At 42.3% G+C, this 14,215-nt stretch overlaps 1 protein-coding gene across 1 annotated transcript in view; it reads left to right on the top strand.

The window, feature by feature from the left end:
• Positions 1 to 14,215, top strand: part of P3H2 (prolyl 3-hydroxylase 2) — a 315,781-nt gene that overhangs the window by 288,339 nt on the left and 13,227 nt on the right. The window contains exon 13 of the mRNA XM_073589425.1: positions 1,455 to 1,530. Coding sequence (XP_073445526.1) covers positions 1,455 to 1,530 — 76 coding nt within the window. The remainder of the gene's footprint in view (positions 1 to 1,454; positions 1,531 to 14,215) is intronic.

Genomic DNA, 14,215 nt, shown 5'->3' with positions numbered 1-14,215 from the left:
TGGGGTTAATTATTGTGGTTTCTCTTTGGTTCAGGGAGAGCTTGTTATAGCCCTGGGAAACTCCAATCCCCGTCAGCTATACTTTTGCCTTTGGCCGAGTGTGTTGACCCCTGTGTGCCTGTGCCTGTTCGTTGTCTTCTAGCTTGCTTATATGGTTCTGACCCGGTTCTGTCACCCGTTGAGTTTGCCTGTTGATTCTGTACTGCTATACCCTCTCTGTGTATGACTCCTTGCCTGTGACCTGACTATTCTTTGCTCGCCTCTCTTGTACTTTGCAGCTATCTCCGTGTATGACTCATTGGCTACGTCCTGACTCCCCGTTATGTCTATCCTCTGGTTTTGTCGTGCTAACTCGTGCTTTGACCCCAGCCTGTCTATGCCCCTTGGTAGCTTTGTCCCGTAGTTACCCTGCTAGGAGTTTTCCTGCAGCTCCTAGCTCTCTGAGGTTTAGGCCATGCCCCCAGCAGTCATGTGCTTTAGGTCCTGCTGGTCTGAAGCACGCAACTTCTCTGCTGCTGCCCGCTCCACAGGTATCGCTGAGCACAGTTTGTCTTACTCGGGACACACGCACTGATTCAGTGAGCAAGTGCAGTGCGGTGTTCCTGACATGATGAACCTCTGACCATCTTTGCTTCTGAGAGACTCTGCCTCTCTACCATTTTATTTATACACGGTCATTTGACTTGAAAATTCTCCCTCCAGTTGAGTTTCATTAGAATCAATTACTTTTCCAGCCTTTTGTTAACCCTATCTCAACTTTTTTTAATGTGTTGTTGCAATTAATTTTTAACATTTATTTTTTTCAATTGAAATTGGAAAATGTTTAACTTCAATGTGTTCTGTTGCAAATAAAATATGGCTATAAGAGACTTCCAAATCATTTTCTTCTTGTTTTCTTTATATTGTAACCAGCATCCTAACTTTTTTTGGATTTGTGGTTGAGATGAGCAAATTTGTTCGAAATCAGTTCCGAATACAATCGGATTCGAATTTTGTTTTTGCAGTATTCGTCGAACACAGCCGAATGTCATTAGAACCAATGGGAGTAGAAATTAGCGAATATGTTCGGAACTCATCATAGGACAAACATTCAGCCCAAATAGTGTTTGAATATGGTACAGATATGTCAAAATCAGATTTGGGGACAAAATCCGAACAAATTCGCTCATCTCTAGTTGTGATATGAATTAGATGTACAATACATGTCAGGAAGACAAGCGTGCTCAGCTGAACTGAACGTACATTTGAATAGGGACATCTTGAGGAAAAACTATACTTTGTTATTTATAGCTAGTTGATTATAGAACTTGATGCCATCCCATTCAATATCTTTGGATCTGAAAATATGACATATAATATACTGATAGGTGACAGTGTATGTTACAAACCAATAGGTGTCAAAATAGTCTGAAATGACTACAAATTGATGCCATATTATTTTTTTTTTCCATCAGTGCTCTGCTTTATCTTAATGGAGATTTTGATGGCGGTGAATTCGTGTTTACCGAAATGGATGCCAAAACTGTTACAGTAAGTCTGTATTTTCTTTCTGCCTCTGTTGTATGAATCAATATAGTTGTAAAGGTTTGATACATGATGTTCTTTCTACTGTTGCAATCTTCTTTTTCCAGAAACATATAATTGTAATCAAACCCTTTAATAGTGGCTACAGGCACTGTAAAATTCGTGAAATGTTTCAGATTTAGTCCAAACCTGTATATGCTTATTCTGCACAGTAGTCACCAGAGCTTATGATTCCTTTTTTAATGTTTGTGCTCCTTAGGAGGCAAGAGCCATGCTGACTTTGACACTTAACTCTGACTAATCTAACTGCTGAAGGATTTTTTTACATTCTGCTTGATATACTTAACATAAAAAGGGCAAATGAAAAAGTGTTGCCTGCTGTAGGAAATAAAATATTACAGGAAGTTTCGAGTGTTGCTCAGAGTCTAAAAATACATTGATGCTGTATATATTGGTACGCTCTTTTTGAGTCAAAATAGAAAGCTATGAAAAAACAGAAATGGAAAGTTTTGGCAGGCCTGACATATATTAGATATTTTACATATTTCAAGAGGGTTTTCTATAAATTAATTTAGATGTTACATGTCAGATCACGTCACCTTGTACATTTTGTCAATTTATACCCTTTAAAAAAAATTCTTTGTTGAGAGATATAGTCCTGTGAAATTATTTTAGGCAGGTGTCGAGGCAATGCAAATTAACAGTGCTTTAAAAAATACGGTAGCAGTATTAATAGTTTATAACAATCAACAAAATGCAAAGTTGATATAGCTAAATACAACAGAGATCAAAATCAAATCATTATTTGGTGTAACCATTCTTTACCTTCAAAATAGCATCAAAGCATCAATTCTGTTAGGTACAATTGTGCACAGTTTTTGTAGGAACTGGGCAGGATGGTTGTTCCAAACTTCTTGGAGAGCTAAACCCAGATCTTCTGTGGATATAGGCTTACACAAATCCTTCTGTCTCTTCATGTAATCCCAGACAGACCCGATGACGTTGAGGTGGGGCAATATCATCACATTAGGACTCCTTGCTTTTCTTTACACTGAAGCTAGTTCTCAATGACATTGGCTGTATACTTGGGGTTGTTGTCCTGGCGCAGAATAAATTTGGAGCTACACAGATGCCTCTCTGGTGATATTGGAGAAAGGATAAGTATTAGCCTTTAAATCTCAGTATTGAGAACATCAGGAAATGGGCACCGTTAAGGACCATGGATGCAGTGGTCCTCCAAGGAAACTTAATTTAGCAAATTAAAGGATCATTATGCCTCCATATCTTCAAAACTGGAAGATGTTCAGCAGTGCCATCAGCACAGAACTACCGCAGGAAAAACGATGTGCAAAAGGTGGTGTCATTCAGTTCCGCTGCTGATAAAAGCTCGATGACTGAGGTAAAAATCAAAGGAATTTAATAGTACAGATTTTACAAGTCAATTTGTTTCAAGGTTCTGCACAACCTCTTCATCAGGACAAAAACCTATGGTGACTGTTAGAAATGTTCATCTTATAAGCGGTCATTTTTTGAAATCGAGCACATGACTGAGTAGAGTTCAAACAGTTAATCCGGATCTATGTGGATATTTGGCATATGTAACACATATTAAAACATTTATACACTTTATTAAAACTACCATTACATTAATTAAAATATTGGGAAAAATTATTAAAATGGAACATAGGGCAAAACCTGTCCATGATGTATAAAAATAAGTAGAAATATCTAAGGAGAACAATACCAGAGGGGGATCGAACTGGATCAGAAAGATCAGTTTCATTATTGGAAAAAATTACCCCTCTACTCACATGGACCAGAACACTACATACAGTGGGGCAAAAAAGTATTTAGTCAGTCAGCAATAGTGCAAGTTCCACCACTTAAAAAGATGAGAGGCGTCTGTAATTTACATCTTAGGTAGACCTCAACTATGGGAGACAAACTGAGAAAAAAAAATCCAGAAAATCACATTGTCTGTTTTTTTTCATTTTATTTGCATATTATGGTGGAAAATAAGTATTTGGTCAAAAACAAAATTTCATCTCAATACTTTGTGATATATCCTTTGTTGGCAATGACAGAGGTCAAACGTTTTCTGTAAGTCTTCACAAGGTTGCCACACACTGTTGTTGGTATGTTGGCCCATTCCTCCATGCAGAACTCCTCTAGAGCAGTGATGTTTTTGGTTTTTCGCTTGGCAACACGGACTTTCAACTCCCTCCAAAGGTTTTCTATAGGGTTGAGATCTGGAGACTGGCTAGGCTACTCCAGGACCTTGAAATGCTTCTTACGAAGCCACTCCTTCGTTGCCCTGGCGGTGTGCTTTGGATCATTGTCATGTTGAAAGACCCAGCCACGTTTCATCTGCAATGCCCTTGCTGATGGAAGGAGGTTTGCACTCAAAATCTCACGATACATGGCCCCATTCATTCTTTCATGTACCCGGATCAGTCGTCCTGGCCCCTTTGCAGAGAAACAGCCCCAAAGCATGATGTTTCCACCACCATGCTTTACAGTAGGTATGGTGTTTGATGGATGCAACTCAGTATTCTTTTTCCTCCAAACACGACAAGTTGTGTTTCTACCAAACAGTTCCAGTTTGGTTTCATCAGACCATAGGATATTCTCCCAAAACTCCTCTGGATCATCCAAATGCTCTCTAGCAAACTTCAGACGGGCCCGGACATGTACAGGCTTAAGCAGTGGGACACGTCTGGCACTGCAGGATCTGAGTCCATGGTGGCGTAGTGTGTTACTTATGGTAGGCCTTGTTACATTGGTCCCAGCTCTCTGCAGTTCATTCACTAGGTCCCACCGCGTGGTTCTGGGATTTTTGTTCACCATTCTTGTGATCATTCTGACCCCACGGGGTGGGATTTTGCGTGGAGCACCAGATCGAGGGAGATTATCAGTGGTCTTGTATGTCTTCCATTTTCTAATTATTGCTCCCACAGTTGATTTCTTCACTCCAAGCTGGTTGGCTATTGCAGATTCAGTCTTCCCAGCCTGGTGCAGGGCTACAATTTTGTTTCTGGTGTCCTTTGACAGCTCTTTGGTCTTCACCATAGTGAAGTTTGGAGTCAGACTGTTTGAGGGTGTGCACAGGTGTCTTTTTATACTGATAACAAGTTTAAACAGGTGCCATTACTACAGGTAATGAGTGGAGGAAAGAGGAGACTCTTAAAGAAGAAGTTACAGGTCTGTGAGAGCCAGAAATCTTGTTTGCTTGTTTCTGACCAAATACTTATTTTCCACCATAATATGCAAATAAAATGAAAAAAAAACAGACAATGTGATTTTCTGGATTTTTTTTTCTCAGTTTGTCTCCCATAGTTGAGGTCTACCTATGATGTAAATTACAGACGCCTCTCATCTTTTTAAGTGGTGGAACTTGCACTATTGCTGACTGACTAAATACTTTTTTGCCCCACTGTACATTTTCTACGGCAAACACCAGTCTATTTTAGTTGCCGGGTCAGTCATCTTCTCCAGTGCCTTCACTTTCATGTCACTTTCTCCTACCTACCTCGTAATATTGGACTCGCACTCCCCACCTCTTCTTTTTCCTCCCTCCCCCCTTGTTTTCGTCCTGCAGTATCCGATATCGCAATCACACTAAATGGTTGAGGATGAGCATTCTCTCTGCATTTATATCAACACGTTCTTTCCTTTTCATGGGTTTAATCGTGATCTTATTTGACAAGCAGATTCCTTTTCCTTTTTTAGGATCTCCAGAATCAGACACTGGTATAGTAGCATACAGCTCTACTCCCCGGTTTTTCCAATAATGAAATGCAATGTTCACAAAGTGGTGGGCAACTTTATTGTACCATTGCATTTTATCTTGTGTTACTTGCTTATATAAAACCATTAGCTCCACAGCTCTTTACAAATATCCTCATCACTGTCTCCATTGGAGCTCATAATCTTAATTTCCTATCAAGACGTCTTTGGAATGTGGGAGGAAACCCACCCAAACATGAGGAGAACATATAAACTCCTTGCAGAAATTATCATTAGTGGGATTTGAACCCAGAACTTCAGTGTAGCATTAGCAATAGTGCTAAGTACCACTGAGCCAGCGGGCCATATTATGCAGCGTGTGACTGCATATTTTATCATCCACATGCAGCAGGGAAAATCCGCACTGAAGATTTTAAATCTGCAGCATTACAACTTATGTGACCAACTTTCAGATCAGTCACATTGGATCAGTCATATATGAATGTGTCCTAAGGTTTAGACTATGTGCACACGTTGCGGAATTGCCGTGGAAATTTCCGCAGGAATTCCGGAATTCCTTTCCGCGGGAAATATGCGAGAAAACCACATTTTAATTCCCGCCTATTTTCCCGCGGAAAAACTAGCGATTTGCAAGCGTAATTAGCTTGCAGAATGCTAGCGTTTTCCAAGCAATCTGTAGCATCGCTTGGAAAACTGATTGACAGGTTGGTCACACTCATCAAACATAGTGTTTGACGAGTGTGACCAACTTTTTACTATTGAGGCTGCCTATGAAGCATCAGTAGTAAAAAGATCTAATGTTAAAAATAATACAAAAAATAAAAAATCGTGTTTTTCTCATCTTCCGACGTCCCGCGCAGCCTTCCCGATCATCGCGATGCTCCCGGCAGGTCCCGTTCCCAGTGATGCATTGCGCCAATGACCTTTGATGACGTCGCGGTCTCGCGAGACCGCTACAGTATTGCGAGACTGACGTCATCAAAGGTCATTGGCTTAATGCATCACTGGGAACAGGACGTGCCGGGAGCATCGCTGAGGCCTGGTGACGCTGCGAGGGACATCGGAACAAATGTTCTGCTTAGTTTTCGAATGGTAGGCACAGCCACATGCGGAAAGTAAGCAGAACAATGCATTCCTATGTGTGCGGATTTTCCAGCGATTCCGCACAAAGAATGAGCATGCTGCGTATTTTTCCGCAGCATTAGCACAGCATGTGTGGAATGCCATAGGATTGCATGGGATGCTTTTTTTGCGTTTTCGCGGCAAAATCGCGCGTATAAAATCGCCGCGAAAACACAAAAAACCGCTACATGTGAACACAGCCTTACAGTTTATTAATAAGGCACAATTTATACAGTATCATAAAGCTTGGTGGTTATACTAGTACTACGGGGAATGTCACGATGGGGGCAGACTTTGCAGCATTGAATCATAGAATCATAGAATCGTAGAGTTGGAAGGGACCTCCTGGGCCATCTGGTCCAACCCCCTGCTCAAAGCAGGATTCGCTAAATCATCCCAGTCAGATGTCTGTCCAGCCTCTGTTTGAAGACTTCCATTGAAGGAGAACTCACCACTTCTCGTGGCAGCCTGTTCCACTCATTGATCACTCTAACTGTCAAAAAGTTTTTTCTAATATCTAATCTGTGTCTCTTCCCATTCAGTTTCATCCCATTGCTTCTAGTCTTTCCTTGTGCAAATGAGAATAAAGTTGATCCTTCTACAATGTGACAGCCCTTTAGATATTTGTAGACAGCTATTAAGTCTCCTCTCAGTCTTCTCTTTTGCAAACTAAACATTCCCACATCCTGCAACCTTTCCTCATAAGACAGGGTTTGCAGACCGGTCACCATTCTGGTCGCTCTTTTCTGAACTTGCTCCAGTTTGTTGATGTCTTTTTTAAAATGTGGTGCCCAAAACTGGACACAATATTCCAGATGAGGTCTGACCAAAGAGGAGTAGAGGGAAATAATGACTTCACGTGATCTAGACTGTATGCTTCTGTTAATACATCCTAGAATTGCATTTGCCTTTTTTGCTGCTGCATCACACTGTTGACTCATATTCAGTCTGTGATCTATTAGTATACCCAAGTCTTTTTCACATGTGCTGTCACTTAGCCCTATTCCTCCCATTCTATATATGCTTTTTTCATTTTTATTGCCCAGATGTAGTACTTTGCATTTCTCCCTGTTAAAAACCATTCTGTTAGTTGCTGCCCACTTCTCCAGTTTATTTAAATCTTTTTGAATCCTCTCTCTCTCTTCTCTAGTATTAGCTATCCCTCCTAGCTTTGTGTCATCAGCAAATTTAATCAGTTTACCCTCAATTCCTTCATCTAAATCGTTGATAAAGATGTTGAACAATACAGGGCCCAGGACAGAGCCCTGTGGTACCCCACTTGAGACATTCTTCCAACTGGATGTGCAGCCATTTACGACCACTCTTTGGGTCCGATCACTAAGCCAGTTATGAATCCACCTAACAGTTGCCTTGTCCATTCCATACTTAGTCATTTTTTCAATAAGGATTGTATGAGAGACTTTGTCAAATGCTTTGCTGAAGTCAAGATATACTATATCTACAGCATTTCCTTGATCCACCCAATCAGTGATACCGTCATAGAAGGAAATTAAGTTAGTCTGACATGACTTATTAGTTAGAAACCCATGCTGACTCTGTTTAATCACTTCATTCTTATCCAGGTATTGACATACATGTTGTTTAATAATTTGTTCAAAGATCTTTCCTGGTATAGAAGTCAGACTCACCGGCCTATAGTTGCCTGGGTCCACCTTCTTCCCCTTTTTGAAGATAGGAACAACATTTGCTCTTCTCCAGTCTTCTGGCACTTCTCCTGTTCTCCAAGAATTTTCAAAGATTATGGAGAGGGGTTCAAAAATTTCTTCTGCTATCTCCTTCAGTACTCTGGGGTGTAATTCATCTGGACCTGGAGACTTGAATTCATTTAGGTTAGCTAAGTGTTTCCTCACTATCTTTCTGTTTATAGATATCCTGGATTCTTCGATTCCCTTAATAGGACAGTGAATAACAGTTGATGTTGCATTTCCTTTCTGAGAGAAAACAGATGCAAAATAGGAATTTAAAAGTTCAGCCTTCTCAACATCCTGTCTTACCATTTCATCATTTTCATCCTGTAAAAATCCTATAGCATCTTTGACTTTTCTTTTACTTTTGACATATCCCCAAAATCCTTTATTATTGCTTTTGACATCTCTTGCAAGCCTCAGTTCATTTTCAGCTTTAGATAATCTGATTTGTGCCCTGCAGGTACTGCAGACAGCATTATATTCTTCTTTAGATATGCCTCCCTCTTTCCATTTTATAAACATTTTTTTCTTCCTTTTTAGCATGTGCTTAAGTTCTGTGTTCATCCATCCTGGTTTCCTTAAATGCTTCCTATTCTTCCCTCTTTTCGGAATTGTTAACAACTGTGCTTTGAGAATTTCATTTTTCAAGATTTCCCATCCTTCCTGGACATTTTTGTCTTTAAGGATATCCAGCCATTGGATCCCTCCAATTCTCTTTCTGAATCCCTTAAAATCTGCCTTTCTGAAATCTAACCTTGACGTCTGAGTCTTCACAGGTCTTCCACCTCTAGTAATCCAAAATTCTAAAATAGCATGGTCGCTACCTCCTAGGGTCCCAGCCACTTTTACCTCCTCAACCATTTCCTCCCTGTTTATAAGGATTAGATCCAAGGTAGCAGTTCCCCTTGTTTTCTCCCTTACCTTTTGGAAGATAAAGTTGTCAGCAAGAGAGGATAAGAATTTCCTTGACCTGTTAGTTTTGCCTGAGAGAGCTTCCCAACAAATGTCTGGATAGTTGAAATCTCCCATGACAACTATGTCATATTTTTTGGAGAACTTGGCCATCTGATGCATAAAGAGTTCATCTATATCTTCGGCTTGCACAGGCGGCCTGTAGTAAATGCCTACAATGGTGTCCTTTCCATTGTTCTGTCCTTGTATTCTTACCCAAACAGTTTCCACAGAACTCCCAGTCTCTGAAGCTTCAATCTCTGTGCAGATATACGCGTTTCGAACATACAATGCGACACCCCCTCCTCGTTTATCAAGTCTGTTTCTTGCAAATAAGTTGTATCCTTCTAGTCTTGTATTCCAATCATGTGTATTGTCCCACCAAGTTTCAGTGATTCCAATTACATCATATTTCTGTTCCTGTGTTAGTAGTTCCAATTCTCCTTGTTTGTTGCCCATGCTTTGTGCATTAGTATAGAAACATTTTAGTTTGTGATTGGTTTCTCTTTCTCCAATATTTTTATTAATTAGATTCTTTCGTCTTTGTTCTTCCTTTCCACTTCTAATAGCAGAGTTCTCAATAGCATTTGTCAGGTGTATGGCTTTTTCTGGTCTTTTGCTTCCCTTCCCATGTTGTTCTAGTTTAAAGCTCTCCTTACAAGTGTAGCAAGGCGACTTCCAAATACATGCTTTCCAGTCTTCGTAAGGTGCACCCCATCTCTAGCAAGTAGTCCATCGTATAAGTAGTTCACTCCGTGATCCAGAAATCCAAATCGTTGCTGACGGCACCATCGACGTAGCCAGTTGTTCACCTGCAGAATCTTATTCCACCTCCTTGTTCCATGGCCATCCACTGGGAGGATGGAAGAGAAGACCACCTGCGCTCCCAGTTCTTTCACTTTCTTGCCTAAGTCTTCAAAGTCTCTGCAGATGGTTTCCAGGTCGTTTCTTGCGGTGTCATTTGTCCCCACATGTAGTAGCAGGAATGGGTAGTCATCTGTAGGTCTGAAGAGTCCTGATATCCTGTCAGACACATCTTTAATTTTTGCACCTGGAAGACAGCACATTTCTCTTGTAGTTATATCCGGTCTGCAGATAGCGGCCTCTGTTCCTCTCAGCAGGGAATCCCCCATGACCACCACTCTCCGTTTCTTCTTCACAACATTTTTCTTTCTCCATCCAGGAGGACTCTGAGGGCGTACAAGGTTGCTGTTTGTTGGCAAAGTCTTATCCTGATGTATTTCTTCATCGTTTTCCTGCGTGAGAGCCTGATACTGGTTCCTGAGCAGTATGGGTGCTGACTGCCTCCTGATCCTCCTGCTTCTCTGGGTCACATGTCTCCATTCCTCTGTTTCTTCAGGTGCACTTCGAATTTCTTCTCTTTCTGTAACATGAAGAGATAATTGTGCTCTGTCCAAGAACTCTTCACCTTCCTTAATGATCTTCAACGTAGCTAACCTCTCTTCGAGATTTTGCAACTTTTCCTCCAACAGGGACACAAGCTTGCATTTGTGGCATGTGAAGTTTGGCTTTTCCACTGGTAAATCTGTGAACATGTAGCAAGAAATGCAGCTCACCAAATGGCTCCTGGCCTCTCCATCTTGAGATTTCTTAAAAACGATGAAAGATGAGCCCCTGGTTTTCCAATTTCCTCTTTTCAGCTGCAACGGCCAAAACCCAGTGATCGTTGAGCTCGCGGAGACTCTTCACTTATCCCAGAAGGCACTGGGAATATGCAAATGATCTCCTCAAGACTCTTCCCCTGGTTTTCCAATTTCCTCTTTTCAGCTGCAACGGCCAAAACCCAGTGATCGTTGAGCTCGCGGAGACTCTTCACTTATCCCAGAAGGCACTGGGAATATGCAAATGATCTCCTCAAGACTCTTCCCCTGGTTTTTGAGAATCTCTCCCCCCTTGTGCTCACCCACCTATCCACTCTCTCTTTTCCCATGGCCTTTGCTGCTTTTCTTTCATTGTCATTGGCGTGCTTTTTAGGGGGAGCCATGTTGGTGTTGATATTTGCTTTTTAAAGGGGTTTTCCCATGAAGGAAAGTTGTTGTGAAGTCACTTTCTGGCCTACCTCTGGTTGCTAGTGAAGGTAGTAGAGCTGGTTGTATTGACAGAGGACTCGCAACTAGAGTTGAGCGACTTTGGTCGGATCGGGTTTCATGAAGCAAAATTTGAGTCAGATGAAACTGGTCCGACTAGGGCAAAAAAAAGTCTGAGTTTCGTCCGAAACCCGACCCCAATGCAAGTCAATGGGAAATAAAAGTCGGCATTGAGCGGATGACATTCATCCACTCAATGCCGACTTTTATTCCCCAAAGTCGCTCAACTCTAGTCGCGAGTTCTCTTTCCAGGCTCCCTCTGGTGGTTACAGGAGGTAATGGAACTGATCTAATTGACAGCGGCCTGCCACCTGATAATGAGAACGACGATTGGACATCTGGAGTCTCTGACAGGATTTAAGACAGCCGACTCCTTCTATCCCTGCTGGTGATTTTTCCTGCCTCCTGAGGTCTTAGTTTCCAGTTCAGTCCCTGCATGCTCAAGCTAAGTGTTCTTTGCTATTGTTCACATTTGATTTGGTTTTGTCTATTCAATTTTGTGTGGTCAGCCATCCCCGGCTGGGGCTGTGCTGAATTTCCATCCTTATGTTACTGTTTGTGCCAGTTTGTTTTTTGTCCCTTATTAGATTGGCCTCTTTTTGCTCTGCTTTCAGAATATGCCAAAGTGCTGATATAGTGGGTGAAGTCTAGGGACTTCAGAGTTTTTTGCTATCAGAAGTGTTGGACATTTTTGCAGGGTTTTTTGCGTGATTGCAGACAGGGTCTTTCCTTTCCTGTCCTTTCTAGTTAGTGTGGGCCCCATCGTTTGCTCAGCCTATTTTCCTACCTGTGTTTGTATTTTCATCTTATCTCACCGACAATATATGTTTGGAGGCAATCTATTCCTTTGGGGTCTGCTCTGGAGCAGTATAGATTTCCCCTTTCCTGCTTTAGGCTTATTTAGTTCTCTGGCTGTGTCGAGGCGTCTAGAATCATCGTAGGTACGCTCCACGGCTACTGCTAGTTATGTGGATAGGATCAGGGGTCTGCAACCCGCTTAGTTACCAACCTCTCTGGTTTTTTGTGGCTTAGCTTGGTCTTGTTTTCCTCCTCGGTGACCCAATCATAACAGAAAGTTCATTTTAAAAATTGTCTGTGTCTGACCGTGTACGGAACATACCACAGCTCCTGGGCAGGGGAGGAAGCAAAAGACAGTACTGACATTACAGCAGGAGATCACAGAGGATACATTTTGTGAGGTAAAATATTGTTTAAAAACAGTGAAATATTTTACCTCACAAAATCAATCCTCTATTATCCCCTGCTATAATGTCAGTATTGTCTTTTGCTTCCTTCCCTGCCCAGGAGATGTGGTATGCTCCGTACACAGTCAGACACAGACAATTTTTCAAATGAACTTTCGTTCGTGGGAAAACCCCTTTAATGTGACCAGATTTCTCTGCCTGTAGACACGTCGTGCATCTGACGCGGGGAGCAGTCAAATTATTCACTGCGCCTGCGCAGTAAATGAGATTGCCGCTGTCTTTGTGCAGACAGATAGTGGCGGTCACATAAAAACTGCGCATACTCTCCTCTTGTACAACGATGGCAGCGGTCAGTGAATCATTTGGCTGATCCCTGCGGTGGTGTGTTCGCACCGGTGTTCCGCTGGTGGTACCGCGCAAGAGGCTGCGTATGGCGTATACAGTGTGTGTGTTGCATACGGCATATACAGTGTGTGTGTGTGTGTGTGATGCGCACGGCATATACAGTTTGTGTGTGTGTGATGCGTACGGCTTATACAGTGTGTGTGTGATGCGACGGTGTTCCGCTGGTACCACCAGCAGTTTACTTATTGAGACACCCATCACTTGGGTGTCCGAATATGGCGGTCGGTGAACTTCCGCTGCTTGGAATTCTGGGATCCAGAAACGTCTGGACAGAACAGGATGTAAAGACATTAGAAGGTAAGTATATCTATAGATACTAGATGGAGGCCGGTGCTGTAGCATCGGGAGGGTGGTAATGTCACGATGGGGGCAGGTTTTGCAGCATTGAGAATCCCCCCCCCCATGTGCTCACCCAACCTATCCACTCTCTCTTTCCCCATGTGCTGACTTCTCCCACCTGTGTCCTCTCTTCTTCTATCCCCCTTGTCTGCTGTCTCTCTCCTTCCTGTGCTGTGTTCTCCCCTCAAGTGCTGACCCGTTTGAGCTGTCTCCCCTCTTCTCTGTCTCTCTCACCCCTGTGTCTGACCATGTACAGAACATACCACAGCTCCTGGGCGGGGAGGAAGCAAAAGACAATACTGACATTACAGCAGATCGCTGAACCGTGTATCTAATCCTATTCTGTGTGATACTGTGTGCTGAGCTGCGTATCTAATCCTATCCTGTGATACTGTCTGCTGAGCCGTGTATCTAATCCTATTCTGTGTGATACTGCCTGCTAAGCCATGTGTCTAATCCTCTCCTGTGTGATACTGACTGCTGAGCCATGTATCTAATACTATCCTGTGTGATACTGTGTGCTGAGCCGTGTATCTATTCCTATCATGTGTGATACTGACTGCTGAGCCATGTATCTAATCCTATCCTGTGTGATACTGACTGCTGAGCAGTGTATCTAATCCTATCCTGTGCGATACTGTCTGCTGAGCCGTGTATCTAATCCTATCTTGTGTGATACTGTCTGCTGAGCTGTGTATCTAATCCTATCCTGTGTGTTACTGACTGCTGAGCGGTGTATCTAATCCTATCCTGTGTGATACTGACTGCTAAGCTGTGTATCTAATCCTATCCTGTGTGATACTGCCTGCTGAGCCATTTGTCTAATCCTCTCCTGTGTGTTACTGACTGCTTAGCCGTGTATCTAATCCTATCCTGTGTGATACTGGGCTCCCCCTGCAGTCTGTGTCAGAGGGTGGTCTGTGTTGGCACGGTAATAAATTGTGTTATTTCCAGCTTTACAGAAGGACGATAACACCATAGAAATGATAAGAATAATAGTCCTCAGTTACCACAACTGTCTACAAAGAAAACTGTTGCTGATACCAACCAATCACAGCTCATTTTTCATCTTTTAAACAGCTCTGGGACAGTGTGGTGAGTTTTG

Source organism: Dendrobates tinctorius, unplaced genomic scaffold (assembly GCF_039654945.1).
Source record: "Dendrobates tinctorius isolate UK_male_01 unplaced genomic scaffold, ASM3965494v1 ptg000107l, whole genome shotgun sequence".
NCBI classification, from domain to species: domain Eukaryota; kingdom Metazoa; phylum Chordata; class Amphibia; order Anura; family Dendrobatidae; genus Dendrobates; species Dendrobates tinctorius.
The sequence above is the reverse complement of the archived record's forward strand: the minus strand, read 5'-3'. Positions and strand labels throughout refer to the sequence as shown.